The sequence below is a fragment of the Chroicocephalus ridibundus genome, chromosome 7, assembly GCF_963924245.1.
Source record: "Chroicocephalus ridibundus chromosome 7, bChrRid1.1, whole genome shotgun sequence".
Lineage (NCBI taxonomy): Eukaryota > Metazoa > Chordata > Aves > Charadriiformes > Laridae > Chroicocephalus > Chroicocephalus ridibundus.
In genome coordinates, this window is record NC_086290.1 from 41567036 (window position 1) to 41586233 (window position 19198).

General features: G+C 40.1%; 1 protein-coding gene across 1 annotated transcript in view; it reads left to right on the forward strand.

The window, feature by feature from the left end:
• Window positions 1–19198, forward strand: part of SPAG16 (sperm associated antigen 16) — a 386482-nt gene that overhangs the window by 227447 nt on the left and 139837 nt on the right. Inside the window, 2 exon segments of the mRNA XM_063341470.1 lie at window positions 2219–2343; window positions 2379–2380. Of these exon segments, the coding sequence (XP_063197540.1) occupies window positions 2219–2343; window positions 2379–2380 (127 nt within the window).

Sequence of the window (19198 nt, forward strand, 5' to 3'; positions counted from 1 at the left end):
TCATATATCAAGCGATCATGAATATCAGAGATCTTGTGCACCAAGCTCTAACAGCCACAATACTTTATGACTAGTTTAAAAGGAGTGCTTGTGATAACATAACACATGTAGTCTATATAACAAATAATACTGAATGGTATAATGTGCTATCTGTAATAGAAAAACATAGATTCTGGAAACTGATACTGGTGGAATCTAATATTCCTTTGAAATATATTTCCTGGATAATACTTTCTACTCAGAAGCAACTTATCTCCCTTCTGCTATCCCTTCTGAGGGGACAGGCTTGGTGTTCATTCAGCGCAGCATATGCATTTCAGTCTGGGAAATGGAAAATCATTAAAATACGTCTGAGAAGTCACTTTGTTAGATCAGTGATCAAGGGTAGTGCCCATCAAACCCCTCTAGCTCTACTGGCTTGTATCTGATCTGCAGATACTGATCTGTGCTGTTGATACAAAACCTGCAAGAGCTCTGAGAGTCTTCTGGTGACATACAGGCAGGAAGAAAAGAAAAAAAAAATCACATCTTTAATTCCCCCTGGTGACAGCTTCCTTAATAAATATTGTAAGAAATTTCTCAGTTAAGAGCCACCCGGTAATCTAATTTGCAAGCCCCAATGATATATTCAGCAGCCAGCTCAAGGGAGGTGTGTTTCTACTGTCAGAATCACATGAGCAGGGAATAAAATTCTGAGCTGTCACTGAAAGCTGTAATAATTTATGTTGAGTTGTTGGCTTTTATTTTTTCATACTATTTTTGACTCAGATGAACAAAGAGGCTAGAACTGCTACTGACTTTACATTGATTAGGTTTTTCCATAGTATGCTCGCCTACCTGAATGTTTTCACAGGATATAACAACACAAACACTGCAAATTCATGAAGTCTCACGTATATCTAAAGAAACCGTAGACTGAAAGCCGTTATCAGCATGGGTGACTCTTGTATACAGCCATAATGAGTGGTGAATGCTCGTTCATTTCAATTGTCTCCCCTCTTGACGTGCTTGCGTGGGAGTTAAGCCTTTGCCGTTCTGTTCAGTTTGAGTAATCCCAGATTTGTTTGTTACCTTCTGTGTGATCCTGGTGAGGCATCCGTGGGCTCTTCCTCCTCTTCTCTTGGACTCCAGTTTAAGGAACGTTCTTCTCTGGTGTGCATGCAGAAAACAAAACAAAAGCCAAAAAGCTTTTGTAAGATCATAGCTATACAGCCAACTTCAGGCTGTTTTGTGAGAGAACTGATTCTCTACAGCAGTGTCATAGTGGTTGTGTCTCTATTCCTTACAATGGGAAAAGCTTCCGTCTTGTGTTCCATTCTGTATCAGGTTGATACCCTGACCTGAGAAGGATCAATAATGCCGTCTCAGAAATTAACTCATTAAAAGATAAGAAAATAAAACAAATATCTTTAAGTTATTACTTCATAGCTGATCAGCTGGGAGAAGGCAGGATAGTTGGAAGTCTTCAGTGTTGAAAGCACTTCCAGAACCATGTCACAGAGTAATTCCATCTGAGCCGTGGTCAGTTCATGGTAAAGACCTTGATGCCTGGGGTTCACCTCTGTTTCCTCACATCTGCTTTAAGAACTTACAGCTTCTAATGGCTAGGGGCTAGTAAGAGACCTTCTTCAGGGGAAAGGCCTCTTGGGTGTCCATAGTGACAAGAATTCACCCTCAGTGAAGAACTTCCAGGCATCACTTAGTTTCTATAAGTCTTTCTGCAGACCTTGAGAAGAATGTCAGGCTGCCAGCACTCTCTGACTTTCTTCAAGGTGCACGTTAGCATGGTGCTATAGATTTCTTAGACCCTTTGTAAGCAAGAAGGAAGTGGTGCTGTCCCTATCCTACCTTTTCATCCATGTTCCTTTTAAATTCTACATCAACAAGGCTTTTGAGGATGCACCCAGGAAACAAAGTGGTGCTTTCATTGCTGCTCCTTACAATTCAGTCTTTTAAAACCCACTTCTCCATTTCTTTTTGCCTTCCCACTATGGCCTTCATTACTGGGAAGCAAACGCTAACTGGTTTGTCTTTTTTTTTTTATTTTCTCCTTTTCTCCATGGTGTAGTACTTGGGTGATGAATAGCTGTCAATATTCATTTTTTCTAAAGCGTAGCTAGGAAAGATACGTGAAACGCACTAGTAATTTACCTAAACTTTTATCTTGTTCTTATTACCTGAATGGCAAGTGCTGTATTTCTGTGATTTTCTTTTGCAGTGAGAGATGCAGATATACGATGTGTGTCCATAAAGATTCAGTCAATAGCATTGAGTTTCTTCCATTCTCCAACACTGTTCTCACTAGCTCTGCTGACAAGGCTTTATCTCTCTGAACGGTAAGCAGTCTTTTTCTTGGTCTTTCTTGAATTCAAGCAAAGTGGTGGCATGTATGGTGTGAGAAAAACCAGTGTAAAATCGAAATAGAAAGTAAGGCTGATGTGGCAACAGAATACTCACTAACATAGCTATTATCTTCTGACCAAAAATGTCACCATATAGTATTTCCTTGATATCTGAAATGACTGAATCCTCATGGTACGACAAATGGACACGCACCACATCACTGACTAACAGGTAGACTTAATTAGGTGGTGGTTTTAGCAACTGATGGTCTGGGGCTGGAAGACTGCATTGCTGCACACTGCGCTGCATCAGCTCAATAGATAGAGCAACTCAAGGTCAGTTTTGTTGTTTTGTAAGTTTTGTCAGTTCTGTAAGTGCTGGCATGTGCTTTAAGTTACATGCAAAAGGAATGGGGGAAAATGCCACAGGAGAAACACAAGCTGCATAGAAGCCTAATACATTTATTCTTCCCCCAGCCCCAGAACTCACTGCTGATTTCTCATGGAATGTGTATTATTTTCTCTTTAACATATCGCTGTAGGTAGCATCAGAAACTCTGCATCTCTTCCGTTATTCTTCTCTACCTTCGTTCTTTGGTGTAGCTATAAATGGATTTAGTACATTGGAGAATGTATTTCTCCCTGCTGCTTTGCAGACCAAATACGTAAATCCTGTTCAAGTAAAATGCGAGAATAATGCAAGAGGATTTTCTTTCTCTTTCATCATAAAATTCAGTAATTATCGCTGCTGTTGCGGTATTTCTCATAGAGCAACTCTTGAAAATCTCAAGTTGCTACTTCAGTTGGTATAATGGTCGCTTTGCATTTCTCAAACAGCGTAAAGATACAAGTTCCAGCCCAGATTAGACAAGGTTGTATTCATGGAAGGGATTTGAGAGGAAGGAGGCAAAGAGCTATTGCTTTGTGTGGATAGGTATTGTCATCAGAGCTACACAAACACGGAATAAGAAAAACTGACATGAAAATGACAGTGGAATATTTGAGATGCTCATTAGGCAATTTCTATTTATGGATCATAGACACAGACTGAATAGAAGGTCATTTAATAATAATCCCGGGCTTAAAGCAAAACAAGTTTAAATGAAGCCAGTCAAGACTCATTATTCTTAAATGTGTTGGTTTGTAAGAATATTTGATATCCAAATATGAATAATTCAAAAAGAGAAACAAATACTGAAATACAAACAAAAGTGAAAAACTCAATGGAAAAATAGATTTCTGCTTTGTTTTGTTTTCGCTAAATCCTGCAAGGAACTTTCTATTGCAAATGTCTCAGTAATCTCCTGTTCATACGAAATTAACAGAATTATAAAAGAGTTTTTCTTTGATAAACTGATGGAAAAAGCTTACTCAATTTTCGTACACCAGCACTGTTTTCCAGCTTGTGGTAATTTTGCTAAGATAGGAAAGATCTTTTATGAACAAAAAAAACCCAAAACATTTTCTATGTCATTTGGTTGTGTATTTATTCTGTTGAATTGTTTCCCTATTCAGTGGGAAATCTTGCAGATTTCAGATGTGTGCTCACATTGAAGCATCACTTCAAGTGCTGAAATCACTGTAAAGATGCTATCTCCCTCTTAATACTGAATGATATTAAATGTTCCCTCCAGAAAGAAGATGAATGATTTTCTCCCATTAATTTGGAACAGAATATTTTCTCACCTCTGTAAGATCAATTAGCATTAAGGAGTACATTTAAGATAATTTTAATGAAACATGAAAATCATACTCCAGTTTGTTTTCTCATAAATTAGATTCATATTATTAATCACATCTTGCTCTTCAATCATTAACTTTAGTCAGCTCTTTATTATTAAAGATAATGGATGCAGAGAACTGTAAGTCAAAGCAGTGCAAGTTGAATGGACAATGAGCTCTGGATTTTGGGGCAGAATGGAACATAAATCTTTGTAATTACTAAGCTGAAGCTATAATGCAGCCTTCAGACTTTTGAAACACATGACATTACTTTTTTTTCTTTTTTTTTTTTTTTCCCTTCTTCTTTTTGGGGTAACATAGCATCAGATCTAGTGGTTCAAAAGATCTACAGCACATTGACTGTAATTTTAAAACTAAGCTATATGTTGCCTATAGGGAAATGAGAACACAGAAGGATGAATGGTATTTAGATGATTATGGCTCTTTCAAAACATTCTAGGAGAAAATATGGAGTTGGTGTTGGATTTGGGTGGGAACCACCCTCATGCCGTGCTAGACTCCCGGTAGATAAGATGTATGAGACTGAGGCTGCAATTCATCAGTAGGAATTTCTTGCCAGTAAAGCTGATGGCTCTTGTGCCAAGATAAGCTGCAGAATTTATTTCTCTTTGTGCCAGTTTTGTAGAAAGACAAGCATATTCTGGCTTTTCACTAGAATATTTTCTCGCTGACGCATCAGAGTGAGCATCTCTACTCATGAATTGCAAAGTGTGTCCAATGATAAGTGTGAGAGGTGCAAAAGAACATAAGACCCCAAGAGTACAAGTTCACCTGCCTGGGTTAATTCTCAAGATAAGCGGTCTGCCACTCATCTGCAACCCCCACGTTCTGAGGAGTAGTTTCTTGGGGCTAGTCAGAGTTGTCTGGATAACATTTGAGCCAAGCTGAATCTTTGCTCTTTCTCAGATAAAATGCCAAATATTTATACACTTAAATAATTAAATAGAGGAAAAAAGTACTCACATTTTTCATTCTACATGTTTGAAACTTATTGATTTATTAACTATATCATCTGCTTTCTGATTTTTGAAATGTCAGGTTCTATAACTGGACATTTAATTTTTCAAAAAGTTGTGCAGTGACTGTCATTTAGAAGTCAGCATTGAGTAGCAATGCCCTAAGGAATGTGTCCGACAAAGACTTGGGAAGATTTCTGTGTGTGCTTAAGTGGACAGTCCCATTCACATCAGTGATACTCTTCTTTTGAATAAAGTTCAGCACACACATAGCTCAGTAAAAAGTTAGATTCATACAATGCTCTGTTTTTCTATTCGATTTTGTGAAATACTAAGTATTTGAGATAATGTTTGATAATTGTTGTCCACTTTGGTCTCTACTGATCACTGATATTCAAGTGCTTGTAGTTTAATTTTTTAATTATCCAGGATACATTCCTGACTTTATGCAATGTTGCCTAGTGATTTAAGACGAGCCCTATTTTTCTGCATTCCTTTTGTAGACGACTGCTGGCATATAACACAAATGAAAGGATGCCATTCCCACCCCACGATATCCCTGACATCCAGACAGGAAGGTATCAGGCATGTCAGCTTTTTACTGTTTGGGTCAAAGATGACTTAAATAGGCTAAGACAGCACAGCCGAAGAGTGACCAGATGCAAGTTCTAGCTCTGTGCATCAAATTTTATCCTTGACAGTAATTTGTGGGCTGTACAGCACAATCAAAAGTTAGAAGCTCTGAGGTAGTGTGGTCTTTGATAAATAATGCAGGCACCAATCTCAGAGGAAAAAGGAAGAACAGAATGAGATTGTCCAAAATCCTGCCTTAACAGCAGCAAATAGATAACTCGTTCTCATTGAGCCAGAACCTGGCTGTGGCCATCATATTCCTCAAAGACTGCTGTAAAGTTTCCACCTACCCCAAAGCGATGGAGGGTAGTGGGAATCCAGGCAGAGCCTCCTCCTGCGCTCATGCAGATGTATCTCTTCATGGGTGTGAAGAAATTGGTTATCTCGTAGCCCCTGGAAATGGTCACATTTTATACAGCAGGGCAGGCTGGACCTCTAGTGCCACATTACACTGAGAGAAGGACATTAGGAAGAAGTAGTCAGTGGAAAGAATAAGAGGCAGCTGGGTGTTCCTTTAGGGCAGGGGTTTTTTTCTTTAAATGTGACATTGGATAAAAAAGAGTCTTATGTACAGCCCCCTCCAAAGCATTATTTCCTAATAAATTGAGGCTTCTGTACTCATGGTGTCTGCTTATCATTTTCTGCTAATCGCTTTTGAACGTTAGCCAAGGTTTGACAGAGTTTAAGTTTCCATGCAATCAGGTCTCTGGGCAACAGCAGGGAAACCCAAACGAATGCCCCATCTGGTAGGAGAAGTGGCAGCGGGTGCCCAGCCCTCCTGTCAGGCACCACTTTTCCTGTGATCCACAGCAACCCCACCACCCTTGTTCTACAGAATGGCTACAGGTGGTGGGGGTAAGATACCGCCTGGGACTTTTCTCACTTGGCTTTTCATGATCTGCCCCACAGACTTTTAGATCCTGAAATGATCTGCCTGTGAGTTCAAAGAAGTCGCAGAGTAAATCCCCAAGAATTTGGGGCGGTGTAATTTGCATTTTTGCGCTCTTGCATTTACGGCATACAGATCATTTAAGGACCGTGGCTATTTAAAAGGGCTTTTCACACTGTGTCCTACCAGAGAAAAAATACTTAGGAACACCAGATTTTCATCTCTCTGCTAAGGTTGCCAGCTGCGGTGAGGCATTTTAATGATGAGGGCTTAGCTGTTTATGTGTTTCATATGGATGTAGAATAATTACAACGATGCTGACCTAAGCTCCAGTCTTGCAAATTTTTCCTTCACAATACAGGCCATCATTCCCCACTGTGTGATGTCTATGGCATGGGACAACCCTACTGTGGTTCTGGTGACAACTGGATTGTACCTGAAAGCTAGTTAGCTCTTACTTGATTGAATTTGGTGGAATTGTTCCAAAATAGTCATTTCCTTGGATAACCTTTCTTCCTTCTAATTAAATTATCTTTTAAGCCACCTATTTTTGAGTGTTGATTTTGTCAGAATTTAGTAATTTTCAAATTAGTCATTCTCTAAAATAACCTGTTCTCTTCTTGTTTCTCCCAGTGAAATGTAAATTATCTTTTAGTCTACTTGTTTTTCAACATGGATTTTGTCAGAACGTTTTTGTCAGTAGTTTTAGAGTGTGTGGGAACTCCCAGATCTTTGTAGGGGTGCTGCTTGTCTGTGGTGGGGGCTTTTATGCCCAAGCTCATTTGGAGTGGGCATTCACGAGGCAAATTCAGGAAAAATGTCAGAGCGTTAAAGGATCAGGCATACGAGACAGGCTCAGAGCAGCCAAAGGGAGTTATTTGAAAGGCGATCTCTGGTTGTCTTCACATTTTTTGGCCCAGTCCAGTTGATTTATCCCTGAGTAAACACCATAGACACAAAATTATCAGTCAGAATATCCTCAGGGTATTGGATTTGTCAGTTTTATTTGAACCCTTTTGAACTTCTGAGGAATGAATTCAAGAGCTGAATGGATAGACAGGATGGGTCATTTAAAAAACTCTTTGACAGGCAGTTTATGGTTGAAGTCAATCCTCTTCAAAAGTAGGTCAAAGATTGAAGTTGTCAGAGTTGGAGGATAAAAGTTCTCCCGTGCAAACTTCGAATCTCTTAGTGTAATTGAATTATTCTGCTGCAAACAAGAGACATGCAAGGATAAGTCCAGTTTCTGGCATGAAGTGTAACAAATGATGTGTTCCTGATTCTGTTCTATGTATTTGTAAGTAATGGGTTCATATTTTAAAACTCCCTGTCTTAATGTGAAAAGGAACTTATATGTCACAGTAAAATATGAAATCAAGAACAAATAGCTATGAATAAGGATTATGTTTTCTCTAAGAAGTAATATGACGAAAGACAAAAGTAAAACTTGAAGAGGTTTATGTTAAATCTGTTTGGGACATTTTCCTAGAGACTCAGTGCCAATTTTTTCAAAAACAAAAATATGGCTGAGGAAAAATGTCTTAATTGCTTTCTAGTACTGAAAAATAATTGTGAAAAAAGCTGATATGGTCACTGTCATTTTTAAAAATGCAACATTGTGACTTTCCTCCAAAACAACTTCTGTGGAAAAATGTGGATTAAAATAAAATATTTCAAATAATGAGCATATAACTCTGCAATTTGGATCAGTTGACCGAGATGCAAGGAAGAAAATACCCTATGTTCTTGTTTGGCTGTGTGGTTTTATTATTCCCGAGAGGCAGGAAAACCATTGCCCTTCTAACCACGTTTGACTGCTGTCCCAAGAATAACCCTCAGACTGGAACTATGACTCTGTCTCTCATTTGGCCTCTCGTTACTGACTTGGCCCTCCTTTTTCCTGCCTTCCTGACTTTGCTCTCAAATCAAACCATTAAATCCAAAGTTTAATAAACTGTATAATCAGTTGATCTCATGGGCTTTTTTCCCTGTTAAACTAGGTTTAAATTAGACTCTAAACATTTTAGATCGGACAAGTTACCTTGCTCTGCAAAGCTCCAGGTGAATTAGTGGCTCTTAAGAGGTCATAATTATTGTTTTATTAAGCTGTTCCTGTTCATTGACATGCCTGGGCCTGTCCGCTGGACGTCAGAGTCCTTTTGGCAGCGGGCAGGCAGCCCCTTGTAACGCCTTGTCTTTCTCTGCCTTGTCTACAACGTAGAAAAGCTACATTCTTACTTCATTTCAAGGAGAAGTCTTTTAGAAGACAAGACAGTTATGTATGTTAAAGCTTAATACCCAGCTTGATTCCTAATTCACGTGAAATGTATAAGAGGCTTTATATTGGCAGTGATGTAGTTACTTAGATTAAAGTGACACCTTTTCATCATGGTGTTCACAGTCATTTAAACTGGTACTAAAGAAGGGACCAAGAGGGTCCTCTGCAGCCTGTTGCTTCTGTTCCTGTATAGTCGTGGTTTCCCCAGGGGCTTGGCCTGAGCTTCCTCCTGGAGCTAGAAGTGCCGTTGCATCCTTCAGGCAAAGCTTCTGCAGCGCAGCCTAGCCTGGTCTTAACTTGCTGTGTGTCTTAGAGCGAGTCTTGGCTCCTTTCTTGTATTATTGCCTTTTCCACGGTCGGAGCAGCCCTCTGATCCTTCCCTAGCAAGCTGTAGGTGTATCTGCCTTTGAACTCCTCTTTGCTGCCAAGCTCGTAAGCCTCCCAGCGTGCTGGACTGCCCACCTCGCTCCTAGCCGGTCACTGCAGCCCCCTTCCCCTCTGCAAGTTTTTGTGCCTTTCACTAAAGCTTCTTTTCTGGTTCAAGGATCTCGTTCATCCAGATGCCGCGTTTCCTTCACATTCCCCAGGATGGTTCCCACCTAATCTAATGACAGGTGATAGAATCACAGAATGGTTTGGGTTGGAAGGGACCTTCAAGATCATCTAGTTCCAACCCCCCTGCCCTGGGCAGGGACACCTCCCACCAGACCAGGTTGCTCAAAGCCCCGTCCAGCCTGGTCTTGGTGGGGAGGTGTTCTGGCCTGTGTGTCTCAGGGCACCAATTTCTATTTACTCATGCGTTACCAGCTGGGGGCTTGCTTCTGGGGAAGGCATTTTGGAGTGATGCAGTCATGTGAAACACGGGCCTGTAATTACAAATGAGGGACGCCCCTGTTCCAGGCAGCAGGCCACGCAATTCACAGCGCCACTGACAGCTCCCTCTGACGTATCACTGATGCCGAGGTGTTGTAAACTTGCGAGGGCAGGCAGAGAGGCAACAGTGGAGTGCAGAAGGGTATTAATTCCCTACCAATTGAATCAGATTTCATCAGCTGTAGAATTAGAGTGGATCAGTTTTCAGTTGCTGCTGGTTATCTTAGAATATTAGTAGTAATTAGAGACCTATAAATAAATCAATTTAAAATATTTGAAGTTCTAGCCAGGGGAAAAGTCTGGCTATAGGTTTCAGTAAACACTTAGCTAGCGTGGCTCCTGGCGTGCCGTGCAGGGAGTGGGTTGTGTTGGAGTGTGCAGTGTAATGGCATTTGGCTGTGTCGCTGATTATTTAGAAACGAAGTCAGAGAAGCAGGCTGTATTCCTGTCTGGGCAGCAGATAGATTGACCTGAATCTGAACCTCTTACCAGCTGCCTGTGTATATCTATAACGTGTGTGCATGATATATTGCAGTAAGTATTAATTTAATTTTTATGTCGCCAATGTCACTTTGAAACAAAATGGGAGTAAAGTTCTTTCGAAGGCTTTGGGAAAGGCCTGACTACAGAATAACATTTGCATTGACTTCTTGGTCCTAAAACTCTAATTAAATTATTGATTATGAAGCTGGCTGCTTTCTTAATAGTTCCTAATGTAACAATTAAAGCAAAGAAAGTAATTAAAAATGAAAAGATCGGTCCACAAGTACAATCTTCAAAAGGTCATTTTCAACCTAATCGCTTTTTTGAAAGAGGCAAGTATAAAACAAATGAGTCATTAGTAAAAAAGCAATTTAGTGTGTGTATGTGTAATAATGTTCCTACCAGATTACTACTGGCCACACAATACCTAAATGATTAAAAATAATAGCTAAATTTACTTAGTTGGTATTATATTAACGCCTCTCTTCCCAGCCCAGGCTTCCATTGCGTGAAGGGCAGTAGAAGGTACATGGCCTGGGGAAATTCTGAGAGGTCAGTCAATTGATTCATGGATGTTTATAGGTGTGAAAGGTAGCAGCGAGGAAAGCACAAAGGTGTTTCCCAGAAAACTTTCGAAAGACCACTTAGCACTGTTGCCTTTGACAGAGCAGAAGTGAGAGGTGACATGGAGGACAGAAGAACTGCTAGAAAGTTTGGGATCTACAAGCGAAAAATAGTCAGTTGTAAGCAAGGTATGCAGCCAGGCACTGCTTGCCTTCCCCTGAATGCAGAACTACTGAGTTTCATAGTGATTGTATTCTGTACTGCGGGCTTTTCACAAGGTGCTCATAATGTTACATGAAGTAAAATCAGTCACAGCTTTTGCATCATCTCTGAGTTTTAGCTATCATGTCCTGACAAGCCAGAGAAGGAATCACATTTGAGATGAAAGCTCTATTACAAATACTTTACCCTGTGCCACAGATCTTTCAGTATAAAACGTCTAGGTTACATATCACTGCAAAAGTAGCTAATTGGTGCAATAGTTCATAGGTAGGAAGACAGCCTGTTCTGAAGCCTGTTATAAATGTAGTTTAGTATCACCATACGGCTTGCACGTGCAAGCTAATTGGAAACTCAGCCAAATTTGGAAGCATGGACGTGGAAATTTCCTAAGCAAACACCTGCCGTAGTCAGCACCTCCTGTTCCTGTAGAACATGTGTATTCTTGTGCACAGGGAAATTCATTAAACCATGGGAGACAGAATTCAGATAATCATGTACATTAAAGAAATATCTCTCAGGCGTATCTAGGAGTCGTCCAATATTGTGAGCTTTATAGACATTTGGGGAACTGAGCTCCCATGAATAGTTACTGTGCACAGCAACTGGAAGTGCTTTCTCTAGGTCGTAATTGTCGTGCTTGCGACCGTTAGATTGTGCTTCGACACATTTGCTCAGAACCAAATCCTATTCTTGATGAGGCAGTGGGGGGGAAAAATTACTATGCTGTTCAGGTAGCGTGAGAATAGATAAATCTGTTAGTCTATTAAGTTAAAGGCATTGCATCTTAAATGCTGTTTTTCCTTTCCACAATTAATCGTGGAATCGTCTTTCCTCACATGTTAATTGAGGAAAGCAGATTATAGACATGAACTTTTTATGAAAGGTCCTTTTAGTGGATCAGCACGTCTGTCTCTCCCCCTGCATGCCTACAATGCTCTACCATGTTATGCTGAAGAAAAGGAGCGGGTAGGTTGTTATCTTTCCTTTTATCTGGCTTCCCTGTGAGCTGTTTCTATGTGCTACTAAGTACAGAGTGCCATTCTGTCAGGTTGGAGTAAGGCGTCTGGACACACTTGTCTACACAAAATATGCTATGATGTCTTTTTACTTTTTAAATTCAAAGATTACACTAGACTCTGTAGTCCAGGCATGAGCTGATATATATCAAACCACACATTCCACTCTCCCTTCCCCAGATGTAGCTGTAAGAACTTAAGTTTCAGAAGTCTGATGACATGGTGATTGTGGCTATGCCTTCTCAAAAAGATCTATTAAAAACCAAGTAAACCCCAAACCTTACAAATCAATTTCCTTTCTACTAACTAAATCATTGTGAGATGAGTAATATATTTTCAATAAATAGCTTTCCAGTTTGGTAAATACTGAATCAAAATGCTGGTGGTGAATCAGTCTGGTTCTTTGTATAGATTAGTCCCTTCTAACCCCTACTGCTTGTGTGTAGATTTATTCCCCTTCTGGTTCCCTGCAGCCTCAGTGGGTGACTTCTTTAGACTTCCCACTCAAACGTCCTTTTCATAATAGCAAAAGACATATTGTCTGGGAAACGGCTTGAACTGAAAAGCAGGGAGACCTTGGGCATGAGTTCAGCTGCGTGTTCAAAAAACTGGAATTTCAGATCTTGCAAGATATTTGCTTAAAAATATTTTCTTGGTGCTTCAAGAAAGCTTAAGTCGTCAATTTTAAGTGTCATCTGCAAAATAGTTGAGGGTCCTAGTTTTGAAGGAAAAGCTGTAGACTGTCAAATTGGTTTTGAGTAGAATGCCCACGCAGTGTCAATGGATAGTGGAAGTTTGCAGTGGTAATTCATACTTTGACCATTTTCCATATGACAGCTTTTTTGTAGTACATATTTAATGACAGAGAACCACCAGGAAGGCACAGGTTTAAAACAATTTTGTGCTCTGATACCCCCAAGACAAAAGCATGGAGAGGTGTTCACATTTTATGGTCCAAGGCCAAAATGCAACTCTTTGATTATAATTGAATTCAGCTTCCACATTTATAAGCATGGTAAATATTTGAGGACATTTTATGTTAGGAGGCTGCGTGGTTGGTCTAATATGAAAGTGATATGAAATTTAGGAAGTACTTCTTCTCTTCCTCATCCAGCCAGGAATTTGCTTATGAGTAGCAGGCATATCACTACACCTCTTTTCCATCTCCCCTTTCATCCTTTCTTGTCAATGTAGACTGCAGCACAGAGTGAGAAAAAAACACGTTAAAAAGTAAGAGTCTTGCCATCTCAGTGTGCTGTACTAATAATCTAAAGATGATTCAGCTGAGGTCCTAAAATATGAACATATTCAATTCTCTCTGGAATCTTTTTCCCCACTTGTGTCTTTTGGGTTATTCTGTAGAAAGGATTAAGTTGATACAAATGAGAGATAGACCTGGTTGGTAAAATAGCAGAGATGGAATTAAAAATATATGCCAGTTGTCCTCAGAAGGAGCTTCAGTTGTGGTACAGTATTGATGCGGACATCGGAAGACATTAGCATGGGCTATTGGAGAGGACAAGTAATGAGGCAGCACCTAATTTGTGTTGTACAGTTCTATTTAAAATTGCTCCAGTAGACTACCCTGATGGGATTTCATCTTGCCTACAGAAATAGGAGTGCATGTTCTTTTGTTGTCTTGCAGATGAGGTAATGTGATGGCGGTGTAATTGTGAAATTGTCAAAACTAGTAGTGACTTACTTCGTGGAGAACTGTCTGTTCTCCTATCCCGAGAACCCCAAGTGTCCCCGCTCAGCAGCAATGAATACAATGCTAATTACATGCTGTAATTTATGTGAAGCAATGAAAAGAGATCTGTCTCTGTCACCGTGCCAGATTGGCCTTTCCTAACCACAGGACGGTATTCCAGTCAGTGGTGTGAATTGCTGTGTCATTCTAGTTAACAGCCAGGTTTTTTTGCATCATAACGTTTGCCCAGGCTCTTCACCTGGAGGCAGGCTTCTCCTCAGAGTGTCCTGGGATCGCTTACAGAATTTCCGCTGCGTGTTTTCTCCTCCTGTGTTTACTGGTATCTCCTTTGTTTTCTTAGAACAATTAGGTATACCTCACAGATGCACATTTATCAAAGCAGTCATCCCGCAATTCCTTGTCGCTACCATAAATCCTAGTCACATATGCTATCCCATGCCAAATCCAATGGTGAGTGCACTAATCCCTTCACAAATGGTATGTTTGGAAGCTTTGCATTCTGCTTCCCTGCCAGGCTGAGGTCCGTCAGCTTCTTTTCAGGAGTGCAGTCGCAGAGCCCCTCTTGATTATGAGGTGACTTCAGAGCTAGGACAGAAAAACAAGCTTCAGCAGCAGCATCGTTGTCTCTCAAGTTCAGATGTCTGGCAATAGTTTGCTGCGGCACTACTAAAATTAATTGTTTCAGGACCTAAAGTGTCCTGGCATCAACACAGGAAGAATGAGACGCTGCCAAAAAGGTACCACCAGTTGATCCCCTGAGAACTGACTGTTCCTGCATCACTCAGCGTGGTTTTCAGGACAAAAAGGATTTACCGGTAAACACTGGTTTTACAGTTTATTTAGCTTTTCATTTTCTCTAAAAATAAATATGTGATTATTGCATTCCTGGTTTTCCTCTTTTGTGGCTCAAGCCCAGCTTTTCTGCCTCCAAGTGCGTTTCAGGCCAGTGTTTTGCAAATGATAGTATTTTACATGCCAGTCCCTTACTAAGCTGATTGTTTCTTTCCCCTCTCTCTCTCCTCAAAAATGTTTTATAAAGAAGCAATAATCTTTCAGAAAGAAGACATTTATCACACGCAGATTAGAAACACTGGGACAAAACTGATAGGCGAGAAGCAAAATTTAGCAATATGACAAAGCCTTTGTACGTAATCTTCCCCTGTTGGCGACCAGAATAAATATCAATGGTCCAATTTTCCACTGTGAAAAGCTCACAGGAAAGGAGGTGCCTGGTAAAGTATGCTGATGTGACTGTGCCAGAGTCCTACTTTTTATTTATATCTTTCCCGTTTTATGCTAGGTTTGTGCAAAAGCAACCTCTGTAGCATTCGTGGGGTTGGTGTGACCCAAGTGCAGGACCTGGCACTTGGCCTTGTTGAACCTCACGTCATTGGCCTCGGCCCATGGATCCAGCCTGTCCCAATCCCTCTGTAGAGACATCCTACCCTCCAGCAGATCAACACTCCACCCAACTTGGTGTCACCTGCAAACTGACTGAGGGTGCACTCGATCCCCTCGTCCAGGTCGTTGATAAAGATATCAAGGAGAACCAGCCCCAGTACCGAGCCCTGGGGAACACCACTCGTGACTGGCCGCCAACTGGATTTACCTCCATTCACCACCACTCTCTGGGCCCAGCCCTCCAGCCAGTTTTTTACCCAGCAAAGAGTACTCCTGTCCACACCATGGGCAGCCAGTTAAGTCAGACCTTTTCACATAGAAACTTGGGGCTGAGGTATTTTATTTTTCACAAGTGTTAATAGGCTTCAGTCTTATTTGTAATTAGTATTATTTTATTTTTAAAAAATGTCAAGTTCATAGGAAATAGGGTAGGAAATGCAAGATGCTTTGAGGAAAAAATAACAACAAACAAGCCCACAGTTTTATCCTGGGACAAACTGTGTAACATGCTTGAATAATTTTGGTTTGGGGCAGAGTTTTTTTGTGAATTTGGCTCCTTCTAAAATCTTTCCTTTCCAAATCTGGAAAATGGATTTTGCAAGATCTGCTATGGATTTGCAGAATATTCCTGGTTTTGGTTCCCTTTTAATCATGCTACTAAAAATTAGCCTTCTGTCAGTTCCTCTCTGAATAAAGCAGAGCCTCATGTCTCAAATCCCCACCCACCCCCGACAGCAGCAGACATGACCCATGATGATGAAGTTCAGCTGGATTCAATTGAGCGCAGGCAGGGAGAGGGCTGACATTCCCCCATGGGGGGCTGCCTTTCTGGGGCTGGCTGAGGACACCCTGCAGCTTATCAACCTTAAGGGCACGCGGGCACTCCTCTCCCGTGCAGTCTTTCTCAGACCTGACATCAGGGCACATAACATCTTTGGAGCTTGAGGGCTTTATTTTAGAAGAATAATTGTCCTACTTTAAATAGAACAGCTTTGCTGTGGCTAGGACTGATTTTTTTTTTTTTTCTTCGTGACGTTCTTTTGCTATTACTTTTTTTATTATTTTTTTAAAATCCAGAAACTGCTCTTTCTCTGGAGGAAAAAATGCACATATTGATATCAAGATTTTATTTTTAATTTAGATCCTGGTGTTTTCAGTGGAGTGTGGCTTGCTATAAATGAGAGTTAAACAATTGTTGAACACATACCTGCAAATGAAAAAGTGTGTGTCTAGGAGCGTGGGGGAGTATGTGCGCAAACATGTTTCTAGATATATTTTGCTCTCTCAGAAACATTAGTTAATAGTCAAGAGTAAATAGTTGTATTAAACCTAAAATTGTAAAGACGTTATTTTTTGATGCTGCATAATAACTAAAAAAACCCAGAAAATAGTGTCTGCTAGTGTAATGTTCAAAAATGGGTTTGCTTTGTGATGACAGCCTGTAACTGCCTGCTGTTTGCATTAGACGTGCCACTTTTGAAAAGTTTTGTTATTAAACAAATTAATGAAGCAACTTATATTACTTACTAGTCTTACTCAACGTTAGCAAGTGGATTGCGTTTCTGAATTAGCATGTAAGGAAATGGATAATAAAGCTTTTTCCTAAAAAATGTATTGCCAATTTTCACACCTTTATTCCAAATTTTCTCATTTTTAACCTGCCAAAGTGAAATAAATGTCTGTTGGGGGTATGAAAAAAGTAATTACTTTCCTTCTCCTTTAACTTCCTCTTAATTAACTTTTAATGTATGCTGTTACGCAGGGAGCATCCCTTAATACTAAATGTGTCTAAGCCAGAAAAGACAGAGATTTAAATGATTTAGATAAACATCTGCCTAACATAGAGGCATAAAAATTACAGATTCAGAAAAACAATGGCTTACTGCCAGCATCTGCAGACAAAAAAATTGTTTTCTTTTTCTATAAATCTTCTTCCCTTGTGCATATGAGCTTAGAGGAAATGATCGAGCCTCCAGATGCAGGGCAGGGAGCTTGGGTTGCAAATAGTGTCTAATAATACAAGCTGTCTGAGTATCGCCAAATTGCTCTATGAGCATCACCAAATTACCAGAGATTATGAAGGAGGACATATTCTTTCTGGTATAAATCCAATGTTTTGACTTGTTCTACAGCAGCCCTCTTCTTCTTAATTTAAGGTAAGAACTGGAAAAAGACCCGTGTGTTCCATCCATAGTTTCTGCCTACCTGACTATATAATGCTAATCCATACTGGTATTAAATAATTCTGTTTAGATAAATTGGTTCTGTATTTAGCAATTTAGAACAACTAAAGTAATATGCAGTACGAGTGTATTAAAATGATTGCCTGCTATTTATTTTCAGCAATATTGTACTGTCAGAAATGGCATCATAAAAGAAATATTTTGTCAGAATCTCAAGATTTCCAATAGTTGAATCAATAGAGTAAAGACAATTATTGTTGTATATAGCTTTCCAAATAATGATAGAGATTACGGATGTGTAACAAACCTAAACATAAAATCTCTTTTAATGTTGTTTGAAAATTATGTGACGAACAAGAAGAATCATAAAATGCGGATTGACACAAATATTTTTGTGGCCACATCTTTATTTTACAAGCTTCTTTTATGTGCTAGGTAGCATCCCAGTAAAAATTTCCTTCATCCCCTGGGAAAGGAGCAGGAGGGTCTCAGTGTCAGCCCTCTCCCAAAAGGGCTTCTGTGGTGGGCAGAGCATAGACCTGGGCGCCTGTAGTGCTGGCACAGGCTGCGCAAAAGAGCCGGTCTGCTGCTGGAGACTTGGGGAGCCCAAGTACGTCTGACTGGAATTGATAGTCTCAAAAAATTTATCATAAATAGAAACTTGGATCCCTATACCTTGTATTAGATGCATGAAATGAGTCATGCAGGTGGCTTTTTTTTTTATGATTTTTTTTTTTCTTTTCACTTCTTCACTTCAGCAATTGGAGATATACCAAAATGGAACAAACTAAAGTAAAAAACCACATCCTCCAGCATCTCACTGTGTTCCTCAGGAATCTGAATGAGTTGTGGGGGGACACAGTGTTGATTCCTTTAGCCAGGCACATCAAATCTCAGCTTCACTCTTTGCTGTATAAGCCATGCCATTTTCACGGCACTCACACACCGCTGGGAAGCGTTTCCTCTGCAGTCTTTAGCCCACTGCTTTATGCTCTTGTGTTATTACGAAAGTGCTACTCTCTGGCTGTGGTAATTCATATGAAGGTAGAACATGACTGAACTGAGGTGTGTAGTCTATCTTACAATAGTGGTGGCGTAACTCAGAAGTGGCATTTGCGATAGCTGCCGTACTTGGAAATCCATAATGGATGTTTCATGCAGGGGAAATGCTGGTTCTGAGAGAGGTGTATACAAGTTTCCTATCCTAATTTGGGATCTCTGAGCAACAATAAAGTGACATCCTTCCTGGGAGGAAGTGGGTTTTCAATAGTCAAACACATTTCTGAGATTTAAAAAAAAAAACTTCCAACTTGGATTAGCATGAAAAGTCAATAGTTTGAAAACTTTCTATGTATCAATACATGGATACAGCCAAACTGTACTGTCACCAGAATTCTGAAGTATTCTCCTTTGACAATTTTGATCTCTTTTTCAGTTTCTAAAAACCTACTTAAATCTAAACTTGGTAACATTTTAGGACAGAAAGTTGTTTTGACTCAGTAAGGCAAAGCTTTTTAAAAGGTGATTTTCAGGACCTCTGGTGTTTATTTTACCGAATGCACATCAGTTGATTTATTTAAACTGACCTGCATCTCGATCGGGTTTATTGCTTAAAAAGTCTTTATTTGCCCCCAACAAACATATTGTCAATACCTACCTCGCTTGTTCCAGTTGACAGCACTTCTTTTGATACAAGGACATGAATTAAAACATGAAAGAAAGCATAAAAGCAAGTAAAATCAGACCTGCGTGCTGGGTGTTCAGGACTGTTCTCGCGTGAAAGCTCTGGAATAACTGTGTTCTGATTTCTTCTGGTGGGATCGGACTCCATCCATGATCTCCCTTATAAAACCAACGCACTGATGAGAAGTGTCACCTACGGCAGCCATGGCTTCAGTGCCCAG